Source organism: Saccopteryx leptura, chromosome 4, assembly GCF_036850995.1.
Source record: "Saccopteryx leptura isolate mSacLep1 chromosome 4, mSacLep1_pri_phased_curated, whole genome shotgun sequence".
Lineage (NCBI taxonomy): Eukaryota > Metazoa > Chordata > Mammalia > Chiroptera > Emballonuridae > Saccopteryx > Saccopteryx leptura.
Genome location: NC_089506.1, coordinates 215,880,286 through 215,902,790, shown reverse-complemented (window position 1 = coordinate 215,902,790; position 22,505 = coordinate 215,880,286). Strand labels below are relative to the sequence as shown.

Here is a 22,505-nt window from a genome sequence, read left to right as displayed (position 1 = left end):
TTTTTCCTGGAGTTTAATCTTGTGCCGGAAGCTAAGTTGATACAGGAAGGTTTTAGACATGTCAATCTCCTTCCTGGCGTTTTATCAGAAATTGATTCTCTTTGCTTTTCATGACTGGAGCCTCAGCACTGCTATTATTCAGCTCAGGTTATGGGCACCATGTCTGCATACATATTTCCTGACAGTCCTAAATTATAGTATTTAACATTTATTGAGCGCCTAGTATGTGCCATCACTATACTAAGCCCTTTGTGCATATTAACCTGCTGAGCCCTTGCCACAAGGCTGCGATGCGGGTTCTATATAACCCTTCGCTGTACAAGAGGAAGTTGAGTCACAGACAGAATGGGAAATTCTCCTGAGCGATGACACCAGCCTAGGAACCCAGGCTGTTTGTCTCCAGGGGTCACAGCCTCAGCTGCTTTGCCACGCCGCTTCTAACCCTGGCTTGTGACTTATTCACCCTACAGAAAACAGGTGTCGGTGCTACCACGGCCCCGGCGCACCAGGTTCTCAAAGCTACAGGGACCAAGACCTCAAGAAGCAGAAAGACTGACAACAGTAACTTTACAACTGGGAATGCATTTGGCAGTTAGATGTAAAATGGATGTAGTTCTTCTCTGCCCAGAAACGTGAACTAAAAGGCTTCCTTCCTTCCAGGAAAAGCACCGGTGTGGAACGCCAGCTGTCATATCAGGCAGGTAGCTGCATTCTCTCTCTCCCTCTCTCTCTTCTTTTTATTTTTATTCATTTTTATTTTTAATTTTTAAACAAAAGCAGTTGAGATCTTTATATATGGAAGGAGCAGCTCCTGATTCCCCAGCAGGCTGAAGTTACAAGAACGCTGAGAATGGAAATAAGGAAAGAGAAGGGCTTGCTGTTTGCATGCTAGGGGACTCGGACACTTACAGCAAGTCACCAGTCCCCCCTGGCCCGCTGCAATTAGCCTCGTGCTCAGAGTTAAGGGCCTACGAGAGATGGCTTTCAGAAACCTAAGTGCTGGACACGCCCCCAAGTTCTTCACAGGACAGTGCCCTGCACCCACTCCCTGCTCGGAAAAGTGGACTAGGGAACGACAGGGTGTCCAGCAAGGTCTCGGCTGTGTGTCCCTCAGCCGAGGGCAGCTGCACTGGGATCTGGCCCGCATTCTACATGCATTAGGGGACAACGTTGCAACATCAATATTAAAAAAGCACATGCCCTTTGATCCATTAATTCCACTTTAAAGAATTTAATCATTGACTCTTCCTGTACGTGTGCACAGAGATGTCTGCTCTTTGATAGTCTTTATTTAAAGTGCTCTTATAGTAGCCAAAGACCATTAGGAACCTAGACGGTCATCAACCGGGAACTAGCAATATATTTATGGGCAATCCTTTATATGCAATTATTTAGCAACAAAACTGGATCAAAACTGACATAAAATTTATAGTCTTTATTTATCCCGCTTAGTATGAATATTCATATTTTCCTACAGATATATTATTTGATTATAGAATGCTATCCCTGGCCATACTTGAATGGTATTACTTTATAACTTCTCTTATTTTTTAATTTATTTATTTTGAGAGAGAGAGAGAAGCGGGGGAGGAGCAGGAAGCATCAACTCCCATGTGTGCCTTGACTGGGCAAGCCCAGGGTTTCGAACAGGTGACCTCAGCGTTGCAGGTCGACGCTTTATCCACTGCGCCACCATTTGGCCCTGAAGGTTGCAAATGAAGAACTGTGTCCTGGAGCATTCACAGCAGAGCATCCATATAAAACAAGAATGAATGAGGTCTGTGCACGTGTCCTGCTGTGGAACGTACTCCATGACATGTTGTTAAGTGAAAACAAACCCAGGAACAAAACAATGTGTATTTCAGGCTATCAGTGTGTTAAAAGAAGGGAGGTGAGCAGGGCAGAGACGCACAGATATGCTCTGCGCAGAATATTTCTGGAAGGACACACAAGAAATTGATTACAGCAGTTGCCTATTGGGAGGGAAACTGGGGGCCTGGGGTCAGGAGCCCTCTAAATGCCCCTTTGTGGCCCTGGCTGGTTGGCTCAGTGGTAGAGCGTCGGCCTGGTGTGCAGGAGTCCAGGGTTCGATTCCCGGCCAGGGCACACAGGAGAAGCGCCCATCTGCTTCTCCACCCCTCCCCCTCTCCTTCCTCTCTGTCTCTCTCTTCCCCTCCCGCAGCCAACACTCCACTGGAGCAAAGTTTGCCCGGGCACTGAGGATGGCTCTGTGGCCTTTGCCTCAGGCGCTAGAATGGCTCTGATTGCGGCAGAGCGAGGCCCCAGATGGGCAAAGCACCGCCCCCTGGTGGGCGTGCCGGGTGGATCTCGGTCAGGCGCATGCGGGAATCTGTCTGACTGCATCCCCGTTTCCAACTTCAGAAAAGTACAAAAAAATTTAAAAATTAAAAAAAAAAAAAATAAATAAATAAAATAAATGCCCCTTCGTATTGATCAGCCAGATTGATCAGACTCTCTCTGCGGCCTCTGAACTTGAAGAGGGAACAGCCAGCAGAGGCACAGCAAGACAACAACAGGGCACGGAGGCCAGAGGGGAGCGGAGGCGTGCCCCTGCCGGCACAGGGACGAGTCGTCCACACACACCCCCGTCCCCGGAGGGGCCGAGCCTGGACTCCCTCCTTTGCTGCGTTGCCCTGAGATCCCGACCTCCTACCTGGCTTGGCAAAGGTGAAAAGGAGTCTCTGCTTAATGGCAGGACGCGCTGATGTGCGTGCATGCACGCGTGTCTGCGCCCGTGCGCGTGCGTGCAGGTGGAAAGCCTCATCCCTCCGAGGTGGTTGAGTTACATGCCCATGGCAGTCCTTTACATACAAAGTGAGCCCGGGACAGGAGTGTGCTGTCAAGAGCATTTTCCCGCATCTCCAATCAGCTACAAAAGAAAGCAGCCCGTTATCAGAGGAGGCTCGGGAGGGGCCTACAGTGGGAACCCGGAGCCAGCCTGCCTGGGGCCCACTTGCCTGGGAGCTTCCACTTGCCTGGAAGGCTGGAATCTGCCCAAAGTCCAGCTGGGCCCAGGGAGGCCGCCTCAGCGAGCAACACAGCGGTGCCGCCTTCTCCGTCCAAAGACAGGGCTCTCTCTCTGTGTTAAATACTAGGCACGCTAAGGAATGATTCAACTCGTAACAACCAACATGCTTCCTATGTCAGGCCCCACGCTGGGGGTTTTAGTACACTGCTGCCTTTGCTCCATAAACCAAGCCGCCAACGTGGGTATTAGCAGGTGAGGTGAGGGGGTCAAGAGACTCTTCCAAGGTCCCATGACTGGGATGTGCTGCAGGAACACATCGTCGGTGCTAATTCACGGTCGCCGGGACCTCCGCGCCTCTTGCAGAAGGAAGACGTGTTCCCAGTGCCGTACCCGCGGGCCCCACAGTGCCGCTGGGCACCAGAGTGCACACCGGGCAGGGGGGTGATGGATGAAGACTTCTTCCTCCTCTGTTGTTTCCTCTTTTTTAAAAAAACACTGTATAATAAATTTACTTCCTAACGATTTTTGAGTAAACCACAATGACCACAATTTCAAAATCATTAATAATTCATGTCTAAGGGCCATAAACATGATATAATTTCCACAGGCAGGAACCATGAATACTTGTTAGCGATGAGGCTGAGAATATTTCTACCAGCTACATGGAAAGTATCTACCGATTTGAAGCCAACCATCAAAGATACATTTTCCAGAAATGATTATAACCCTTCCAAAGCCTCAGTTCAAGATGCCTCTTCCGGGAAGTCTTCTCTTCCTCCTCCGGCACCCCTGAGACTTTACGTCTGTCTTCTCTAGGCTGTCTGTCACTCTTTCTTTGATACGTGCCTGTCTGTGTCTGTGAGCAGGCGTGGAAGGCTGGAGAACAGGGAGGGCTCCCTTCGGGCAGGCACGCAGCGTGCAGGGAAGCGCCCGGCCGGCACCCGGCGCTCGGGGAAGCACCAGGCAGGCACGCGGCGCCCGGGGAAGCACCGGGCCGAGGGCGGCGGGTTGGTGACCACCCGTAAACCACTGCTTCTCAGCCGTGGCTGCACCTTGAAACCACTAGGAGAATTTAAAAAGTCTGATGCTGGGTAACAGCGATTCCGATTTAACTGGTTTGGAAAGAAGCCTGAACATCAGGGTGTTTAAAAGCTCCCGGGTGATTCTAACATTCAGCGATGTTTGTGAACCACTGTCACAAAGCACTTGGCACAGGGCCTGGCACAAGGCAGTCGCTGACACCTGTCTGCTGTCGAGCAGGGATGGGGGCAGGCATGGCAGACTGGAGGGCTTCTGAGACAGGGGGCACGGCCTCAACAGCAGCCATCGCCCGCTGTTGCCTTAAAGAACAAATGACCTGCTGTCATTCTCCATGTTTCTAAAGAAGCCAGAAGTCTGCATTTTTATGTGAGATCTCCAATTTTTAAATGTGGACGTCTAATTCTAAAGCATTGTAGTAGAGTACAAGCCCCATAAAACACACCGCTGGGCTGAATTGGGACTGGCACGCTCATGAGAACAGCTGCCCATCCTCTGCTGTGTTGGCGCACGACCACTCAGAGACGTACCCACTCCCCACCCATGATGGGAACCGCATGGTCACTGGCCAACATGGGAGCTGGCCCGTGTAACCTCATGGCCCAAGGAACACAGTGGGGACACGTGTGTCCCCATCTGCTTGTTCTAAGCAGTATGTCTTCTTCTTGCCATTCGTGGGGACACGGCCTGATCTCTACCTGGCGTCTGGGTGAGGCACAGAGCGTCCGGGAGGGTAGATTTCCCCGGGCGGTGGGGAGGGATGCAGAAAGAAGTGGATGGAAAAGGCATGCTACAACATGGCAGGATGAACACCCTGGCAGCTTATCCATTTTTTTCTCTTGTATTTCTAACCGAGCAAAAGCCCAGTTAAGAGAGTTGGCACCCTCTTTCTTAGAGAGCCTGAAACCATCTCAAATATCTCTCAGGGTTGAAGCTGGATATTGTGATAAACAACCTCATTTTCTGCTTTCTCTCACTTCAAGCCACTTTTCAGAAGAGGAGTGTGGTCTGAAATACTCTTGGGCATTTCACTGACACGATGGGGTGAGTCCTGTGGTCAAGGAGGGGGTGAGGGAGGGAAAGGGGATTTCCACTAGTTGCCTCGTTGCCTGCCACCCTGCTTCCTGGTTTCCCAGCTAACTTCTCAATGTGGACACGTGGGTTGCTGTTATTCCGTAACCTAAGATCTTGGTTAGGTTTAAAAGATTCATTCCTGGCTTAGGCGGGCTGGTCCCCACCCCTGTTCCCGTCGCAGAGAGAGAGCAGCTGCCTGCAGCCTGGGATCACTCCCGTTCTGGCCCCCTCCCCTCACCCCTGTTCCCCTCGCAGAGAGAGGGCAGCTGCCTGCAGCCTGGGATACCTCCCGTTCTGGCCCCCTCCCCTCACCCCTGTTCCCGTCCCAGAGAGAGAGCAGCTGCCTGCAGCCTGGGATCACTCCCGTTCTGGCCCCCTCCCCTCACCCCTGTTCCCCTCGCAGAGAGAGAGCAGCTGCCTGCAGCCTGGGATCACTCCCGTTCTGGCCCCCTCCCCTCACCCCTGTTCCCGTCACAGAGAGGGAGCAGCTGCCTGCAGCCTGGGATCCCTCCCGTTCTGGCCACCTCCCCTTACCCCTGTTCCCCTCGCAGAGAGAGAGCAGCTGCCTGCAGCCTGGGATCCCTCCCGTCTGGCCCCCTCCCCTCACCCGTGTTCCCCTCGCAGAGAGAGAGCAGCTGCCTGCAGCCTGGGATCACTCCCGTTCTGGCCCCCTCCCCTCACCCCTGTTCCCCTCGCAGAGAGAGAGCAGCGGCCTGCAGCCTGGGATCACTCCCGTTCTGGCCCTCTCCCCTCACCCCTGTTCCCCTCGCAGAGAGAGAGCAGCGGCCTGCAGCCTGGGATCACTCCCGTTCTGGCCCCCTCCCCGCGCCCCTGTTCCCGTGACAGAGAGAGAGCAGCGGCCTGCACCTGGGATCACTCCCGTTCTGGCCCCCTCCCCTCACCCGTGTTCCCCTCGCAGAGAGAGAGCAGCTGCCTGCAGCCTGGGATCACTCCTGTTCTGGCCCCCTCCCCTCACCCGTGTTCCCCTCGCAGAGAGAGAGCAGCTGCCTGCAGCCTGGGATCACTCCTGTTCTGGCCCCCTCCCCTCACCCGTGTTCCCCTCGCAGAGAGAGAGCAGCGGCCTGCAGCCTGGGATCACTCCCGTTCTGGCTCCCTCCCCGCGCCCCTGTTCCCATCCCAGAGAGAGAGCAGCTGCCTGCAGCCTGGGATCACTCCCGTTCTGGCCCCCTCCCCTCACCCCTGTTCCCGTCACAGAGAGAGAGCAGCTGCCTGCAGCCTGGGATCACTCCCGTTCTGGCCCCCTCCCCTCACCCCTGTTCCCGTCCCAGAGAGAGAGCAGCTGCCTGCAGCCTGGGATCATCCCGTTCTGGCCCCCTCCACGCGCCCCTGTTCCCCTCGCAGAGAGAGAGCAGCTGCCTGCAGCCTGGGATCACTCCCGTTCTGGCCCCCTCCCCTCACCCGTGTTCCCCTCACAGAGAGAGAGCAGCTGCCTGCAGCCTGGGATCACTCCCGTTCTGGCCCCCTCCCCTCACCCGTGTTCCCCTCGCAGAGAGAGAGCAGCTGCCTGCAGCCTGGGATCACTCCCGTTCTGGCCTCCTCCCCTCACCCCTGTTCCCCTCGCAGAGAGAGAGCAGCGGCCTGCAGCCTGGGATCACTCCTGTTCTGGCCCCCTCCGCTCACCCGTGTTCCCCTCGCAGAGAGAGAGCAGCGGCCTGCAGCCTGGGATCACTCCCGTTCTGGCTCCCTCCCCGCGCCCCTATTCCCGTCCCAGAGAGAGAGCAGCTGCCTGCAGCCTGGGATCACTCCCGTTCTGGCCCCCTCCCCTCACCCCTGTTCCCCTCGCAGAGAGAGCAGCTGCCTGCAGCCTGGGATCACTCCCATTCTGGCCCCCTCCCCTCACCCCTGTTCCCCTCGCAGAGAGAGAGCAGCTGTCTGCAGCCTGGGATCACTCCCGTTCTGGCCCCCTCCCCTCACCCCTGTTCCCCTCGCAGAGAGAGAGCACCGGCCTGCAGCCTGGGATCACTCCCGTTCTGGCCCCCTCCCCTCACCCGTGTTCCCCTCGCAGAGAGAGAGCAGCTGCCTGAAGCCTGGGATCACTCCTGTTCTGGCCCCCTCCCCTCACCCGTGTTCCCCTCGCAGAGAGAGAGCAGCGGCCTGCAGCCTGGGATCACTCCCATTCTGGCCCCCTCCCCTCACCCCTGTTCCCCTCGCAGAGAGAGAGCAGCTGTCTGCAGCCTGGGATCACTCCCGTTCTGGCCCCCTCCCCTCACCCCTGTTCCCCTCGCAAAGAGAGAGCACCGGCCTGCAGCCTGGGATCACTCCCGTTCTGGCCCCCTCCCCTCACCCGTGTTCCCCTCGCAGAGAGAGAGCAGCTGCCTGAAGCCTGGGATCACTCCTGTTCTGGCCCCCTCCCCTCACCCGTGTTCCCCTCGCAGAGAGAGAGCAGCGGCCTGCAGCCTGGGATCACGCCCGTTCTGGCTCCCTCCCCGCGCCCCTGTTCCCGTCCCAGAGAGAGAGCAGCTGCCTGCAGCCTGGGATCACTCCCGTTCTGGCCCCCTCCCCTCACCCCTGTTCCCGTCCCAGAGAGAGAGCAGCTGCCTGCAGCCTGGGATCACTCCCGTTCTGGCCCCCTCCCCTCACCCCTGTTCCCCTCGCAGAGAGAGAGCAGCTGTCTGCAGCCTGGGATCACTCCCGTTCTGGCCCCCTCCCCGCGCCCCTGTTCCCCTCGCAGAGAGAGGGCAGCGGCCTGCAGCCTGGGATCACTCCCGTTCTGGCCCCCTCCCCGCGCCCCTGTTCCCCTCGCAGAGAGAGGGCAGCTGCCTGCAGCCTGGGATCACTCCCGTTCTGGCCCCCTCCCCTCACCCGTGTTCCCCTCGCAGAGAGAGAGCAGCTGCCTGCAGCCTGGGATCACTCCCGTTCTGGCCCCTCCCCTCACCCCTGTTCCCCTCGCAGAGAGAGAGCAGCTGCCTGCAGCCTGGGATCACTCCCGTTCTGGCCCCCTCCCCTCACCCCTGTTCCCCTCGCAGAGAGAGAGCAGCTGCCTGCAGCCTGGGATCACTCCCGTTCTGGCCCCCTCCCCTCACCCCTGTTCCCGTCCCAGAGAGAGAGCAGCTGCCTGCAGCCTGGGATCACTCCCGTTCTAGCCCCCTCCCCTCACCCCTGTTCCCCTTGCAGAGAGAGAGCAGCTGCCTGCAGCCTGGGATCACTCCCGTTCTGGCCCCCTCCCCTCACCCCTGTTCCCCTCGCAGAGAGAGAGCAGCTGCCTGCAGCCTGGGATCACTCCCGTTCTGGCCCCCTCCCCTCACCCCTGTTCCCCTCGCAGAGAGAGAGCAGCTGTCTGCAGCCTGGGATCACTCCCGTTCTGGCCCCCTCCCCTCACCCCTGTTCCCCTCGCAGAGAGAGAGCAGCTGTCTGCAGCCTGGGATCACTCCCGTTCTGGCCCCCTCCCCTCACCCCTGTTCCCCTCGCAGATAGAGAGCAGCTGCCTGCAGCCTGGGATCACTCCCGTTCTGGCCCCCTCCCCTCACCCCTGTTCCCCTCGCAGAGAGAGAGCAGCGGCCTGCAGCCTGGGATCACTCCCGTTCTGGCCCCCTCCCCTCACCCCTGTTCCCATGACAGAGAGAGAGCAGCTGCCTGCAGCCTGGGATCCCTCCCGTTCTGGCCCCCTCCCCTCACCCCTGTTCCCCTCGCAGAGAGAGGGCAGCGGCCTGCAGCCTGGGATCACTCCCATTCTGGCCCCCTCCCCTCACCCCTGTTCCCCTCGCAGAGAGAGAGCAGCTGCCTGCAGCCTGGGATCACTCCCGTTCTGGCCCCCTCCCCTCACCCCTGTTCCCCTCGCAGAGAGAGGGCAGCTGCCTGCAGCCTGGGATCACTCCCGTTCTGGCCCCCTCCCCTCACCCCTGTTCCCGTCCCAGAGAGAGAGCAGCTGCCTGCAGCCTGGGATCACTCCCGTTCTGGCCCCCTCCCCTCACCCCTGTTCCCCTCGCAGAGAGAGAGCAGCTGTCTGCAGCCTGGGATCACTCCCGTTCTGGCCCCCTCCCCGCGCCCCTGTTCCCCTCGCAGAGAGAGGGCAGCGGCCTGCAGCCTGGGATCACTCCCGTTCTGGCCCCCTCCCCGCGCCCCTGTTCCCCTCGCAGAGAGAGGGCAGCGGCCTGCAGCCTGGGATCACTCCCGTTCTGGCCCCCTCCCCTCACCCCTGTTCCCCTCGCAGAGAGAGAGCAGCTGCCTGCAGCCTGGGATCACTCCCGTTCTGGCCCCCTCCCCGCGCCCCTGTTCCCCTCGCAGAGAGAGAGCAGCTGCCTGCAGCCTGGGATCACTCCCGTTCTGGCCCCCTCCCCGCGCCCCTGTTCCCGTCCCAGAGAGAGAGCAGCTGCCTGCAGCCTGGGATCACTCCCGTTCTGGCCCCCTCCCCCTCACCCCTGTTCCCCTCGCAGAGAGAGAGCAGCTGCCTGCAGCCTGGGATCACTCCCGTTCTGGCCCCCTCCCCGCGCCCCTGTTCCCCTCGCAGAGAGAAGGCAGCTGCCTGCAGCCTGGGATCACTCCCGTTCTGGACCCCTCCCCTCACCCGTGTTCCCCTCGCAGAGAGAGCAGCTGCCTGCAGCCTGGGATCACTCACGTTCTGGCTCCCTCCCCGCGCCCCTGTTCCCATCCCAGAGAGAGAGCAGCTGCCTGCAGCCTGGGATCACTCCCGTTCTGGCCCCCTCCCCGCGCCCCTGTTCCCCTCGCAGAGAGAGAGCAGCTGCCTGCAGCCTGGGATCACTCCCGTTCTGGCCCCCTCCCCGCGCCCCTGTTCCCCTCGCAGAGAGAGGGCAGCTGCCTGCAGCCTGGGATCACTCCTGTTCTGGCCCCCTCCCCGCGCCCCTGTTCCCCTCGCAGAGAGAGGGCAGCTGTCTGCAGCCTGGGATCACTCCCGTTCTGGCCCCCTCCCCTCACCCGTGTTCCCCTCACAGAGAGAGAGCAGCTGCCTGCAGCCTGGGATCACTCCCGTTCTGGCCCCCTCCCCTCACCCCTGTTCCCGTCACAGAGAGGGAGCAGCTGCCTGCAGCCTGGGATCACTCCCGTTCTGGCCCCCTCCCCTCACCCCTGTTCCCCTCGCAGAGAGAGAGCAGCTGCCTGCAGCCTGGGATCACTCCCGTTCTGGCCCCCTCCCCTCACCCCTGTTCCCGTCGCAGAGAGAGAGCAGCGGCCTGCAGCCTGGGATCACTCCCGTTCTGGCCCCCTCCCCTCACCCCTGTTCCCGTCGCAGAGAGAGAGCAGCTGCCTGCAGCCTGGGATCACTCCCGTTCTGGCCCCCTCCCCGCACCCCTGTTCCCCTCGCAGAGAGAGGGCAGCTGCCTGCAGCCTGGGATCACTCCCGTTCTGGCCCCCTCCCCTCACCCCTGTTCCCGTCGCAGAGAGAGAGCAGCGGCCTGCAGCCTGGGATCACTCCCGTTCTGGCCCCCTCCCCTCACCCCTGTTCCCGTCGCAGAGAGAGAGCAGCGGCCTGCAGCCTGGGATCACTCCCGTTCTGGCCCCCTCCCCTCACCCCTGTTCCCGTCGCAGAGAGAGAGCAGCTGCCTGCAGCCTGGGATCACTCCCGTTCTGGCCCCCTCCCCGCACCCCTGTTCCCGTCGCAGAGAGAGAGCAGCTGCCTGCAGCCTGGGATCACTCCCGTTCTGGCCCCCTCCCCGCACCCCTGTTCCCCTCGCAGAGAGAGAGCAGCGGCCTGCAGCCTGGGATCACTCCCGTTCTGGCCCCCTCCCCGCACCCCTGTTCCCCTCGCAGAGAGAGAGCAGCGGCCTGCAGCCTGGGATCACTCCCGTTCTGGCCCCCTCCCCGCACCCCTGTTCCCCTCGCAGAGAGAGAGCAGCTGCCTGCAGCCTGGGATAACTCCCGTTCTGGCCCCCTCCCCGCGCCCCTGTTCCCCTCGCAGAGAGAGGGCAGCTGCCTGCAGCCTGGGATCACTCCCGTTCTGGCCCCCTCCCCTCACCCCTGTTCCCATCGCAGAGAGAGGGCAGCGGCCTGCAGCCTGGGATCACTCCCGTTCTGGCCCCCTCCCCGCGCCCCTGTTCCCATCGCAGAGAGAGGGCAGCGGCCTGCAGCCTGGGATCACTCCCGTTCTGGCCCCCTCCCCTCACCCCTGTTCCCCTCGCAGAGAGAGAGCAGCTGCCTGCAGCCTGGGATCACTCCCGTTCTGGCCCCCTCCCCTCACCCCTGTTCCCCTCGCAGAGAGAGGGCAGCGGCCTGCAGCCTGGGATCACTCCCGTTCTGGCCCCCTCCCCTCACCCCTGTTCCCCTCGCAGAGAGAGGGCAGCGGCCTGCAGCCTGGGATCACTCCCGTTCTGGCCCCCTCCCCGCACCCCTGTTCCCCTCGCAGAGAGAGAGCAGCGGCCTGCAGCCTGGGATCACTCCCGTTCTGGCCCCCTCCCCGCACCCCTGTTCCCCTCGCAGAGAGAGAGCAGCGGCCTGCAGCCTGGGATCACTCCCGTTCTGGCCCCCTCCCCGCACCCCTGTTCCCCTCGCAGAGAGAGAGCAGCTGCCTGCAGCCTGGGATCACTCCCGTTCTGGCCCCCTCCCCGCGCCCCTGTTCCCCTCGCAGAGAGAGGGCAGCTGCCTGCAGCCTGGGATCACTCCCGTTCTGGCCCCCTCCCCTCACCCCTGTTCCCATCGCAGAGAGAGGGCAGCGGCCTGCAGCCTGGGATCACTCCCGTTCTGGCCCCCTCCCCGCGCCCCTGTTCCCATCGCAGAGAGAGGGCAGCGGCCTGCAGCCTGGGATCACTCCCGTTCTGGCCCCCTCCCCTCACCCCTGTTCCCCTCGCAGAGAGAGAGCAGCTGCCTGCAGCCTGGGATCACTCCCGTTCTGGCCCCCTCCCCTCACCCCTGTTCCCCTCGCAGAGAGAGGGCAGCGGCCTGCAGCCTGGGATCACTCCCGTTCTGGCCCCCTCCCCTCACCCCTGTTCCCCTCGCAGAGAGAGGGCAGCGGCCTACAGCCTGGGATCACTCCCGTTCTGGCCCCCTCCCCTCACCCCTGTTCCCGTCCCAGAGAGAGCAGCTGTCTGCAGCCTGGGATCACTCCCGTTCTGGCCCCCTTTCCCGGGCCCAGGGCTCTAGGACTCTGCAGGAGACGGCACACCTGCGCCTGCTTCCAGAACCATCTCCCTACCAGGAAGGAGCAGGAGAGCACCCTTGCTCAGCCCCCAGACTGCCCACTGGGGCTGACATGTAGACCCCTGCGGCAGCAGCAAGCGCCCCAGCTACTTCCCAGCCACGTGCCAGGCAGGTTAACTGAGTAAGAAAACCCACACTGGCTGTTCTGGCTGCAGTTGAGGAAAGAGACAGAGAGAGGATGAAAGTCACAGCAGAGTAACCGGGGGCTCTTCGCAGTCCAAACCCTGCAGGCCTCCTCGGAGCTCGCTGCGCGGGAGACCGCCACAGAGGAAGCAGAGCCCAGACAGAGACGAGCCTGGTGGTCATTCCTGGGGCCCTGGCCTCGGCAGAGCTGCAGAAACCCCCTTTCCTCACTCTACAGACAGGAGTGTTAGGATACAAGCACCGGTGAATTTTAGGACTGCTCGATATTTATGATGAGCTGTACGCCTTCATGGCCCTGCGCCCTCTGACACTAAATAAGACTCAAATGTAAACTCCCACGAGCTCCAGGCCTCCCTGCGGCAACCTGGGGGCCCCCGCGCCACTCCCCATCTCAGGCTCCACGGTCTCCTGTCTCTGTGACTCTGCCCGTGCCCTCTACTTGACCTGGAAAACTCCTACCCCTTTAGGAGACAGCCTACACACCAGCTGTCCTCTCACTAAATCAGCACTTTCTCACCCTGTGTGGTCATGATCTGTTACACTTCCCTTCCAACTCTACTGTGTCCTCCCTAAGATCAAGAACTGTCTCGCCTAACCGGTGGTGGCCAGGTTCGAAACCCCGAGGTTGCCGGCTTGAGAGAAGGCTCATCCGGGATCACCAGCTTGAGCACGGAATCATCAGACATAATTCCATAATCAAAGGTTGCTGGTTTGAAGCCCAAGATTGCCGGCTTGAGCCCAAGGTCATTGGCTTGAAGCCCAAGGTCGCTGACTTGAGCAAAGGGTCACTGGCTTGGCTGGAGCCCCCAGGTCAAGGCATGTATGAGACGCAATCAATGAACAATTGAAGTGCTGCAACTATGAGTTGATGCTTCTCATCTCTCTCCTTTCCTCCCTTTCTCTTTCTCTCTCTCTCTTTCATGCAAAGAAATAAAATAAAAGAACTATTTCACCCATGCCTTTGTCCCAGCCCTGCCTGGCACAGAGCAGGTGGTTTCAAGCATGGCCACAATATTTTGTAGATTTCCCATCAAGAAGTGAGACCTATTTCCCAACCCCTCGAATCTGGGCTCACCTGTTCCTTACTTTGAAAAATAGAAAGTGGCAAAAGTCACACTATGCCAGTCCTGACCCTAGGACTCAGAGGTCCTGTGGTTTCTACTTTTAGACTTTTGAAGCCTTGGACCTCCTTATGACTGACTTGCTGGAGGAAGAGAGAACATTGGAGAAGTAAAGCACCCTGATAGTCAGTCCCTGGGTGACAGCTGTTAGTTACAAATGCATAAGTGAGCCCAGCTGAGGTCAGCAGAGGCTGGCCCGTCAGTAGAACTGCCCAGGTAAGCCTAGCCCAAATTGCAGACCCACAGAACTGTGAACTAAATGCATAGTTGTTTTAAGTCAGTAAAACGTGGGGTGATTTGTTACACAGACAAAGCTAACTGATACAGCAAGAGATTATTGCTGCAAGTGACACTGGTTGATAACTCCGGTTGCCAACTATCATTTAATCAGGATTCAAGTGTGGGACTCAGAGAGAAGGCGATCCAGGAATGCTCAATCCCCAGCCTGCCCCCCACCCTGGTCCCTTCGAATAGCCGCCTCCCACCAGCCCTCGCCAGCGACACATTTACCTCCTTTTTCTCCCGTGAGCAGGACCGGCTTCTCTCAGCCCTTCGCAGAGTCTGACCTGCAGCAGTTCAAAAGCAGAACCAGAAATGAAGGCTGTTTTAGAACAGCTAGTTTATCACCACCAAAGCTTTTTATTTGCAAACTGGATCAACGGGACCAATCATAATCAAGTGATTTTAAGAAAACGCAGCCTATTATTATAATGGGAAAATGGTATACTCTTGCAATAAAACAACAGCAAGGAAATGGTAATTCATACACTCACAATATTTGACTATAATGATCAAAGCCACAGCTCTTTAATCTAGAACATTACCTGCACTCTACAAGAGCCAATGGACTCTAGTTTTCCCAGTCGAATTGCATTTTTATTAAATTGTTTGGATTATATAAAATGACTTCACTGTGTGCATACACATAACCTCTGATGATTGCACCCCAAAGTGCTGCACCAGACCCCCAAACTCACACACATAGGTGACAGTACAAATGTGAATTAGTGGGAATCACCCGCCTTTCACATAATGGGCCATTTCAGAGAAAAGTGTTATTTTGCTCAGAAAACTAGAAGACTAACATTTGAAGGCATGCATAAATTCAACAGATCGCCACTAGAACGTTTATATATGCTGTTCTAAATGCACTTTTCAGAACTTTCATGGAAGCGCCCATTATAAAAAGATTCCTTGACGGAAAATTAATGGATTGCCTCGGTTCTAAAATAGAAAATGATAGTGACTGCTCATTGTCAAGGTGTCTCCCAAATTGTCCAACTTCACTCTCAAGTGGCTATTTATGAGAATGCCACAACCTCACGTCCCATGAGCCAAGAGCACTCAGAAGGCAGGGACAAGCAGGCTGAGTGATGGCTGATGGAGAGGCAAGAGGTGGGGACCGAGTCTCAGAGGAAGACATCTCTCTGTCTTTCGGCATGGTCACTTCCAGGGGGTCCACACGTGACAGGGGCACCGCGGGCGTAGGGCTCACAGCTGGCAGGAAAGCAGAGGTCAAGGGATTTTGCTCTTTCTAAGAAGATGGAAGGGAATAAGGGAAGAGAAAATGCCCAAAGATGAACCTTTGGCCCAACTTTGGGGCCAATATATACAAGGATTTAGAAAAGAGACACTTAGAGGCTTCGGAGGAGACCAAAGATTATACAGTATCATGGGATGGTAGCACCTCTCGCGTTATCTGCGCAGCCCTGACGACACCCTGAGCGGCCCCCGTCTCTCTTCCTCTCCTCCCCAGCCCCAGGGTGGGACCCCGGACCCGGCTGCAGCCGGTCAGAATCCTCGCTGCAGGAATCTGGAATTGGTTCTGAGAGACAGAGAGGTTAAGAGGCCCAGAGCAGGATTATCTGCGTGAATGAGCTTTGATGCTGTGACCAGCCAGCCACCTGCCGGGGGACAGACTAACAGAGAATGCCAGGACAGAATGGACTTGTCTGAAACTGACCACAGGCCTGCCATTGTGTTCCACAGACCCACTCGGACTATTCTGTACATGTGTGTGTTCTTTCTTCCTTCCTTTTTCGTTCTCTCTCTCTCTCTCTCTCTCTCCTCCCTTACTCTTTTTTTTTTGGCCTTAAGACAAAAACCCAGGATTCAGGGATGAGAAATAGCCCCAGAAAATGTACCACTGCAGTGCAGGATGTCGGTAGTTGGAGAGGGTGTATGCATGTGGGGACAGGGGCTATATGAGAACTACTGTACCTTTATTTTTTAGGAAACAGCCCAGGATAAAGGGATCATGTGATCTGAGTCACTGGGCCAATTTCAGCCTGACCTCCTACCCCTGAGGCTCAGGTGCAGGAGCCAGGGAAGGGTGGCCAGCTCCCACAAACCCTTGTCCACCCTTGCTCAGGCTGTCAGTGGGGGGACACACCAGGTAGCACAGGCCACGTGACACAGAGCCGGGAGCTAGCAGATGGGCCCGGAGCTGGAACAAGACAGAGTGGGCTGGAGGCCAGGGGACAGACAGGATGTTTTTAGCAGCGGAAGTAGTTCTGAGGCGAGTACGATGTCAGGAGGGCCGAGAGGGGCCCAGAGAAAGGGCAGGAAGCAGGAGGGAAGCAGAGTTAGGCTCGGTGAGCACTAGCTGAGGCCCTTCCTGTGCTGGCTGGACACGCCGGGAATCTGGCCCAGTGGACAGCTAACCGGTTAGGGCACCCTGGGTAAGTCACCGGCTCCACCAGGACCTCTCGGAGCCATATTTTCTTCTTTAAAAAAAAAAGTTTGGCTGAATTACCTCCAGGTTTGCTTTTCATCTATAAAATTCTGTTATACCAATAAGAAACAGTAAAAAACAAAAAACAAACAAAAAAATAACACTAAGGTGGGCCATAAAAACAAAATATTAATACAAAAACACAGAGCTTAACCACTGAAATATGAAAGCAAATCTCTCCACTGGAGTTAATTAGAAGCTTCTTTATTCATTAAGTTGGAAAATAATTTGCTTATTTTCCAATGAAGACAATTCGCTATAATTACATGCATTTGTTATCTAATGCCCCTGTCCTCACACCACTGAGCCTTTCTCTCCTCCAGGTCACCGGATGTGGAAACGGCTTCTTCTCAACAAGGATGGAAGGCACCACGCCTTGTCTGCCGCCCTCAGCTTCTCTGAGTATCTTCCTGCCTGTGTGCCGTTCTATCCTCACAACAATTTGGGAGGTGGGGGGGTGGAAGTAACATTAACATGTATACTACTTGCAAAATTAAGGGGATGTTCCTCTGCATTTTGCAAGGTGACCCACCAGATTCAGCTATGAAACAGTAAATAAGGCCAAATGTACATGATACCTGTGTACCTCACTTTATAAAGCAGATGTGTGCCTAGGGAAAAGATAAAAAGGAGTGAATACCCTGAATTTTGTTAACGATAATATCATCCTCCCACTTACGATTTGAGATTTTATCCACACTTAGGATTTATGCTCAGTGGTAGGAAAACTCTGACATGCAGTTCTACTTTGCTCTGGAGGCAAATAATAATATTCATCACTACCATTTAGAGGGGAGTCAGAGCTTCCTTGGATGGTAGCTTCTGAAGTCATCAGGCAAGGAAAAATCAGCCTCCGAATTACCCCTGAGCAGGAGGAGTGAACCACCAGTCTCCAGGACACAGGCTTCCATAGCTGTAGACGACCACGCACGTGTAATATTTGATGCATATGGAAATGTATGATACATGATAAAATGCATATGCACAGTATCACTTTATGGCATTTCTAATTAAACTAGTCATACTGTAATTACTCTCTCTCCCTTTCCTCTGGGGGTTGGAGGCGAGTGGCGGGCCGGGGACAAGAGCAGGGCATGGAGTTCGCGCAAGCTCAACGCTGCGGCCGCAGCTCCGCCGACCTGGACACCTGCTACGCACCAGCTCCACACACGGGCTGCATTCCCTACCCTCACCACCACTCCGCTAGAGCCTGGGTCAATAACCTTTTTCCATAAAGAGCCAGATAGTAAATATTTTTTACTACTCAGCTCCGCCACTGCAGTGTGAAAGCAGCCATCGACACTATGCAAACCAATGGGTGTGGCTGTGTGTTCCAATAAATCTTTATTCACAGAAACAGACAGCAGGCTAGATTTGGCCCACAGGCTGCAGTTCTCTGACTCTCGTGTTAGATGGACACTATTGTTCCCACTGCTCCAAACCAATGAGGGGATGAAAACACTGGGGGTGAGTGATCGAGCCGCCTGCTCAGTGTCGCCGGAATGCCGCCTGTTACCGGCAGGGCCCTGCATGCTCCTGATCACCATTGTCACTATCACATCCTCAGCATGAGCGCCAGCATCCTCACTGTCATCACCAAGACCACCAGATCACCGTCACCACGACCGTGTGAGCTCACCTTAATAATCAGGGTTTGCTGTGTGCCCTGCACTGAGCTCCAGGCTAAGGACATAAATCAACACATTCACTTTTCTTTTTTTTTTTTGACAGAGACAAAGAGAGAGTCAGAGAGAGGGATAGATAGGAACAGACAGACAGGAAGGGAGAGAAATGAGAGGCATCAATTCTTCGTAGTGGCACCTTAGTTGTTCATTGATTGCTTTCTCATATGTGCCTTGACCGCGGGGCTACCGCAGACCGAGTGACCCCTTGCTCAAGCCAGCGACCTTGGGCTCAAGCTGGTGAGCTTTGCCCAAACTAGATGAACCCGTGCTCAAGCTGATGACCTCGAGGTCTCGAACCTGGGTCCTCCGCATCCCAGTCCTACGCTCTATTCACTGCGCCACCGCCTGGTCAGGCTCAACTCATTCACTCTTGACAGCTACCCTATGAAGTAGGTGCTACCATTATCCCTCTTACCAGAGGGGGGCACTGAGCCCCAGAGAGGCTCAGACACTTGCCGGTACCACGGCGCTGGTGAGTAAAGGAGCCTTGATTTGAATCTGGGCAGTCTGGCTCCAGGGCCCGCACGCCTAGCCTATCCGCTAAGCACCCTGCCCCTCAGTCCTCAGCTCTTTAAAGACGAGTACAAGAAGGTCAGAATGTGCTGGGGAGGGAGTCTGACGTAAGGAATTGTTTCTGTCACACAGCCTTTTAATGTACTTTGGTCTCCCAAAGCAATTAATAAGGGGATTAGAAGAAAATGATTCCTCAAGGGTAAAGGAAGCTGGAGCTCCTGGTAGCCAGAGAAATGCCATAAAATGCCAACCGTGGAAAGGCAAACAAGGCAGTCAAAGCTCACCCCCCACCTACAAAGGTGAAATGCTCGGTGGGTTGGCAGGTTTGGGCTTTGGAGAAAAAAGGTGAGTCAGTGGAAACCCTACAGGCACAGACGTCCCTGCAGGGACCTCCCCATTACAGAGGGGTTTCGAACAAAGAATTTGTTTCTCCCCACTGGGCTGATGGTGCTTCTATTAGATCATTTCTTCTGTTGTCCAAATATGAGGGCTCACATTGCCCTCACTTCATATATCTATGTCATTTACTTTAAATGACAGATGCTCCACTGAGATGCCGCTTTCTCTCACCTATCTGATTGGCAAAAATTCAGAGGTTTAACACTGTTCTGTTGGCAAGAGCAGAAAAGCAGGCGGGCGCATTTGAGCATTGCTGGGAGGAGTAGAAAATGGCACAGCCCTTTTGGAGGGTGTTTTGGCAATTTCCTTAAAAATGCAAATGCTCCCTGACCAGGCGGTGGTGCAGTGGATAGAGCGTTGGACTGGGATGCCGAGGACCCAGGTTCAAGACCCTGAGGCTGCCAGCTTGAGCACGGGCTCATCTGGCTTGAGCAAAATAAAAAATGCTCACTAGCCTGACCAGGTGGTGGCACAGTGGATAGAGCGTCGAACTGGGATGCAGAGGACCCAGGTTTGAGACCCCAAGGTCGCCAGCTTGAGCACGGGCTCATCTGGCTTGAGCAAAATAAAAAATGCTCACTAGCCTGACCAGGCGGTGGCACAGTGGATAGAGCGTCGGACTGGGATGCAGAGGACCCAGGTTCAAGACCCCAAGGTCGCCAGCTTGAGCACGGGCTCATCTGGCTTGAGCAAAATAAAAAATGCTCACTAGCCTGACCAGGCGGTGGCACAGTGGATAGAGCGTCGGACTGGGATGCAGAGGACCCAGGTTCAAGACCCCAAGGTCGCTAGCTTGAGCGCGGGCTCATCTGGTTGAGCAAAAGCCCACCAGCTTGAACCCAAGGTCACTGGCTCCAGCAAGGGGCTACTCAGTCTGCTGAAGGCTCGCGGTCAAGGCACATATGAGAAAGCAATCAATGAACAACTAAGCTGTTGCACCGCGCAATGAAAAACTAATGATTGATGCTTCTCATCTCTCTCCGTTCCTGTCTGTCTGTCCTTGTCTATCCCTCTCTCTGACTCACTCTGTCTCTGTAAAAAAAAAAAAAAAAAAGCTCACTAGCTTAGACCCAAGGTTGCTGGCTCGAGCAAGGGGCTACTCGGTCTGCTGAAGGCCCACGGTCAAGGCACATATGAGAAAGCAATCAATGAACAACTAAGGTGTCACAACGAAAAACTGATGATTGATGCTTCTCATCTCTCCGTTCCTGTCTGTCTGTCCCTATCTATCCCTCTCTCTGACTCTCTCTCTCTGTCACTGTAAAGAAAAAAAAAAAGAAAATGCTTTTCCCTTTGAGCTAGCAATATCACTTCTAGGAATCTCCCCTCCCCAAACAGGAAACAAATACACATACAAGGTAGTCACGTGTTCACTGTATCATAATTTACAGTAGCAAATATTATAAATAACCCATAAATCTGAGAGTACAGACTGGCTCAGTAAGTATGGTGAATCCACACAATGGAATGGAATACTATGAAGTTAGCAGAAAGAATAGGCAAGCTCATTATTATCTTACAGATGGCCATATACTAAGTGAAAAAAAATCAAGGGCTAGAAAGTATATGTAGCAATTTTTCTCTAAGAAAGAGGGGAAATAAAAATGGGTATTAACATCGGCTTTTCTGATTCCCTGAACCCCCTGCAAACACCTGCACAAATGTGACTTCTCAATGTATCATCTTTGTATCATTTTTATTTTTGAATAGTTTGTTTAGATCTATATTCTATTCAAGAAACTAAAATAAACTTTCACTATTAAATGTCCAAAAGGCTAATTCAAGTTTCTAAAAGGTATGATACAATGCGAAATGCTGTGGACCTTCCCCTCTGGGGTCTGAGGGGGTGGTCTGCGCAGGTGAAGGGGCCGCCATGAACCCGGGCACCCGGAGCTTGCGGAAAAGAGAACACAGTATTTTCAGAGCACGAAGAAGGCATTCTTGTAAGAGATCCATCCGTAATGCACGGGAGCTAAGAATGAAATGACAAAATGGTTTCTGGAAACAACAATTTCTTAGCTAAGCCAACAAGCTATTGGTGACCTGCTCGCGTATTTGAGGGTAAAGTTTTTATGAAATGGCTAGATGGGATGAGACATGAAAAAGAAAAAGGAAAGGCAAATTGAGACCTGTGGTCATGGCTGTCTGAAATCACGCTTTCCCAGCGCTCCCTGAGCACTGCCCACCAGGAGCTCCGCCCCAGCAAAAGGCTCTGGCTCTGGCCCTCTGAGCACGTGCAACAGCAAAGCCACCTGGCTCAGAGAAGCAAAGTAACCCGTCCGAGAGGACAGAGCAAGGAGGAAGAACGTGGGTTAGCAATGAGTCGGTCCACCTGCTAAGCAGGCGTTGCCTCCGCCCTGCTGCCCGCCTGGCTGCCCGCACGGCCTCCCTCAGTCCCAGGGATGGGAGCGCCCAGCTCCGCTCCATTGCTACCCCACCCCGCACGCCTGCAGCCCCAACCCAGCTTCCTGAACCTTGATCCTGACTCCAGCCTTCAGCCTTTGCAAAGACAAGTGCGGCGGAGTGCGCGGGGACAGGGCGTGGATGGGGCAGCCTGGAGAGCAGCTGCCCAGCCTGACAGAGAGTCACCCTGTGCCTTCAGCTGCAGGTGTCCCTGCAGGAATGTGGGCTCGGTTTTGTGGGATTATACTTTCCAGAAGTCCAGTTTTATGAGAAAGTTTCTCATTTTTATTTTTTATTTTTATTTATTTATTTTTTTTCATTTTTCTGAAGCTGGAAACGGGGAGAGACAGTCAGACAGACTCCCGCATGCGCCCGACCGGGATCCACCCGGCACGCCCACCAGGGGCGACGCTCTGCCCACCAGGGGGCGATGCTCTGCCCCTCCTGGGCGTCGCCATGTTGCGACCAGAGCCACTCTAGCGCCTGAGGCAGAGGCCACAGAGCCATCCCCAGCGCTCGGGCCATCTTTGCTCCAATGGAGCCTTGGCTGCGGGAGGGGAAGAGAGAGACAGAGAGGAAAGCACGGCGGAGGAGTGGAGAAGCAAATGGGCGCTTCTCCTGTGTGCCCTGGCCGGGAATCGAACCTGGGTCCTCCGTACGCTAGGCCGACGCTCTTCTACCGCTGAGCCAACCGGCCAGGGCTATTTTTTTATTTTTATTTTTATTTTCCTCTTCTGTATTTTTCTGAAGCTGGAATCAGGGAGAGACAGCCAGACAGACTCCCACATGCGCCTGACCGGGATCCACCCAGCACGCCCACCAGGGGGCGATGCTTTGCCCCTCCGGGGCGTCGCTCTGTCGGGACCAGAGCCACTCTAGTGCCTGGGGCAGAGGCCAAGGAGCCATCCTTGCTCCAATGGAGCCTCGCTGTGGGAGGGGAAGAGAGAGACAGAGAGGAAGGAGAGGGGGAGGGGTGAAGAAGCAGATGAGCGCTTCTCCTGTGTGCCCTGGCCGGGAATCGAACCCGGGACTTCTGCACGCCAGGCCGACGCTCTACCACTAAGCCAACCGGCCAGGGCCAGTTTCTCATTTTTAAATGCTGACAAGTAATTTAAAAATTTTTTAAGCTCTGTACAGCCCCAACCAAACAGGCCTCTACTTTCTAACCTAAGAGGTTACTGGGCAGAAGACCGAAAAATCACAGCGCCTCCCATCTGTCTGGATGCCATGAACGCTTCTATTGGCACAGGGATCTCTTTAAGGGAATCTCATCATAATAACAGAAATCTATTAGACAA

General features: G+C 55.7%; 1 protein-coding gene across 3 annotated transcripts in view; it reads right to left on the bottom strand.

The window, feature by feature from the left end:
• Positions 1 to 22,505, bottom strand: part of KATNIP (katanin interacting protein) — a 198,132-nt gene that overhangs the window by 160,817 nt on the left and 14,810 nt on the right. For all 3 annotated transcript variants that reach the window (XM_066383111.1, XM_066383112.1, XM_066383113.1), the window contains exon 2: positions 13,984 to 14,039. In XM_066383111.1, coding sequence (XP_066239208.1) covers positions 13,984 to 14,039 — 56 coding nt within the window. The remainder of the gene's footprint in view (positions 1 to 13,983; positions 14,040 to 22,505) is intronic.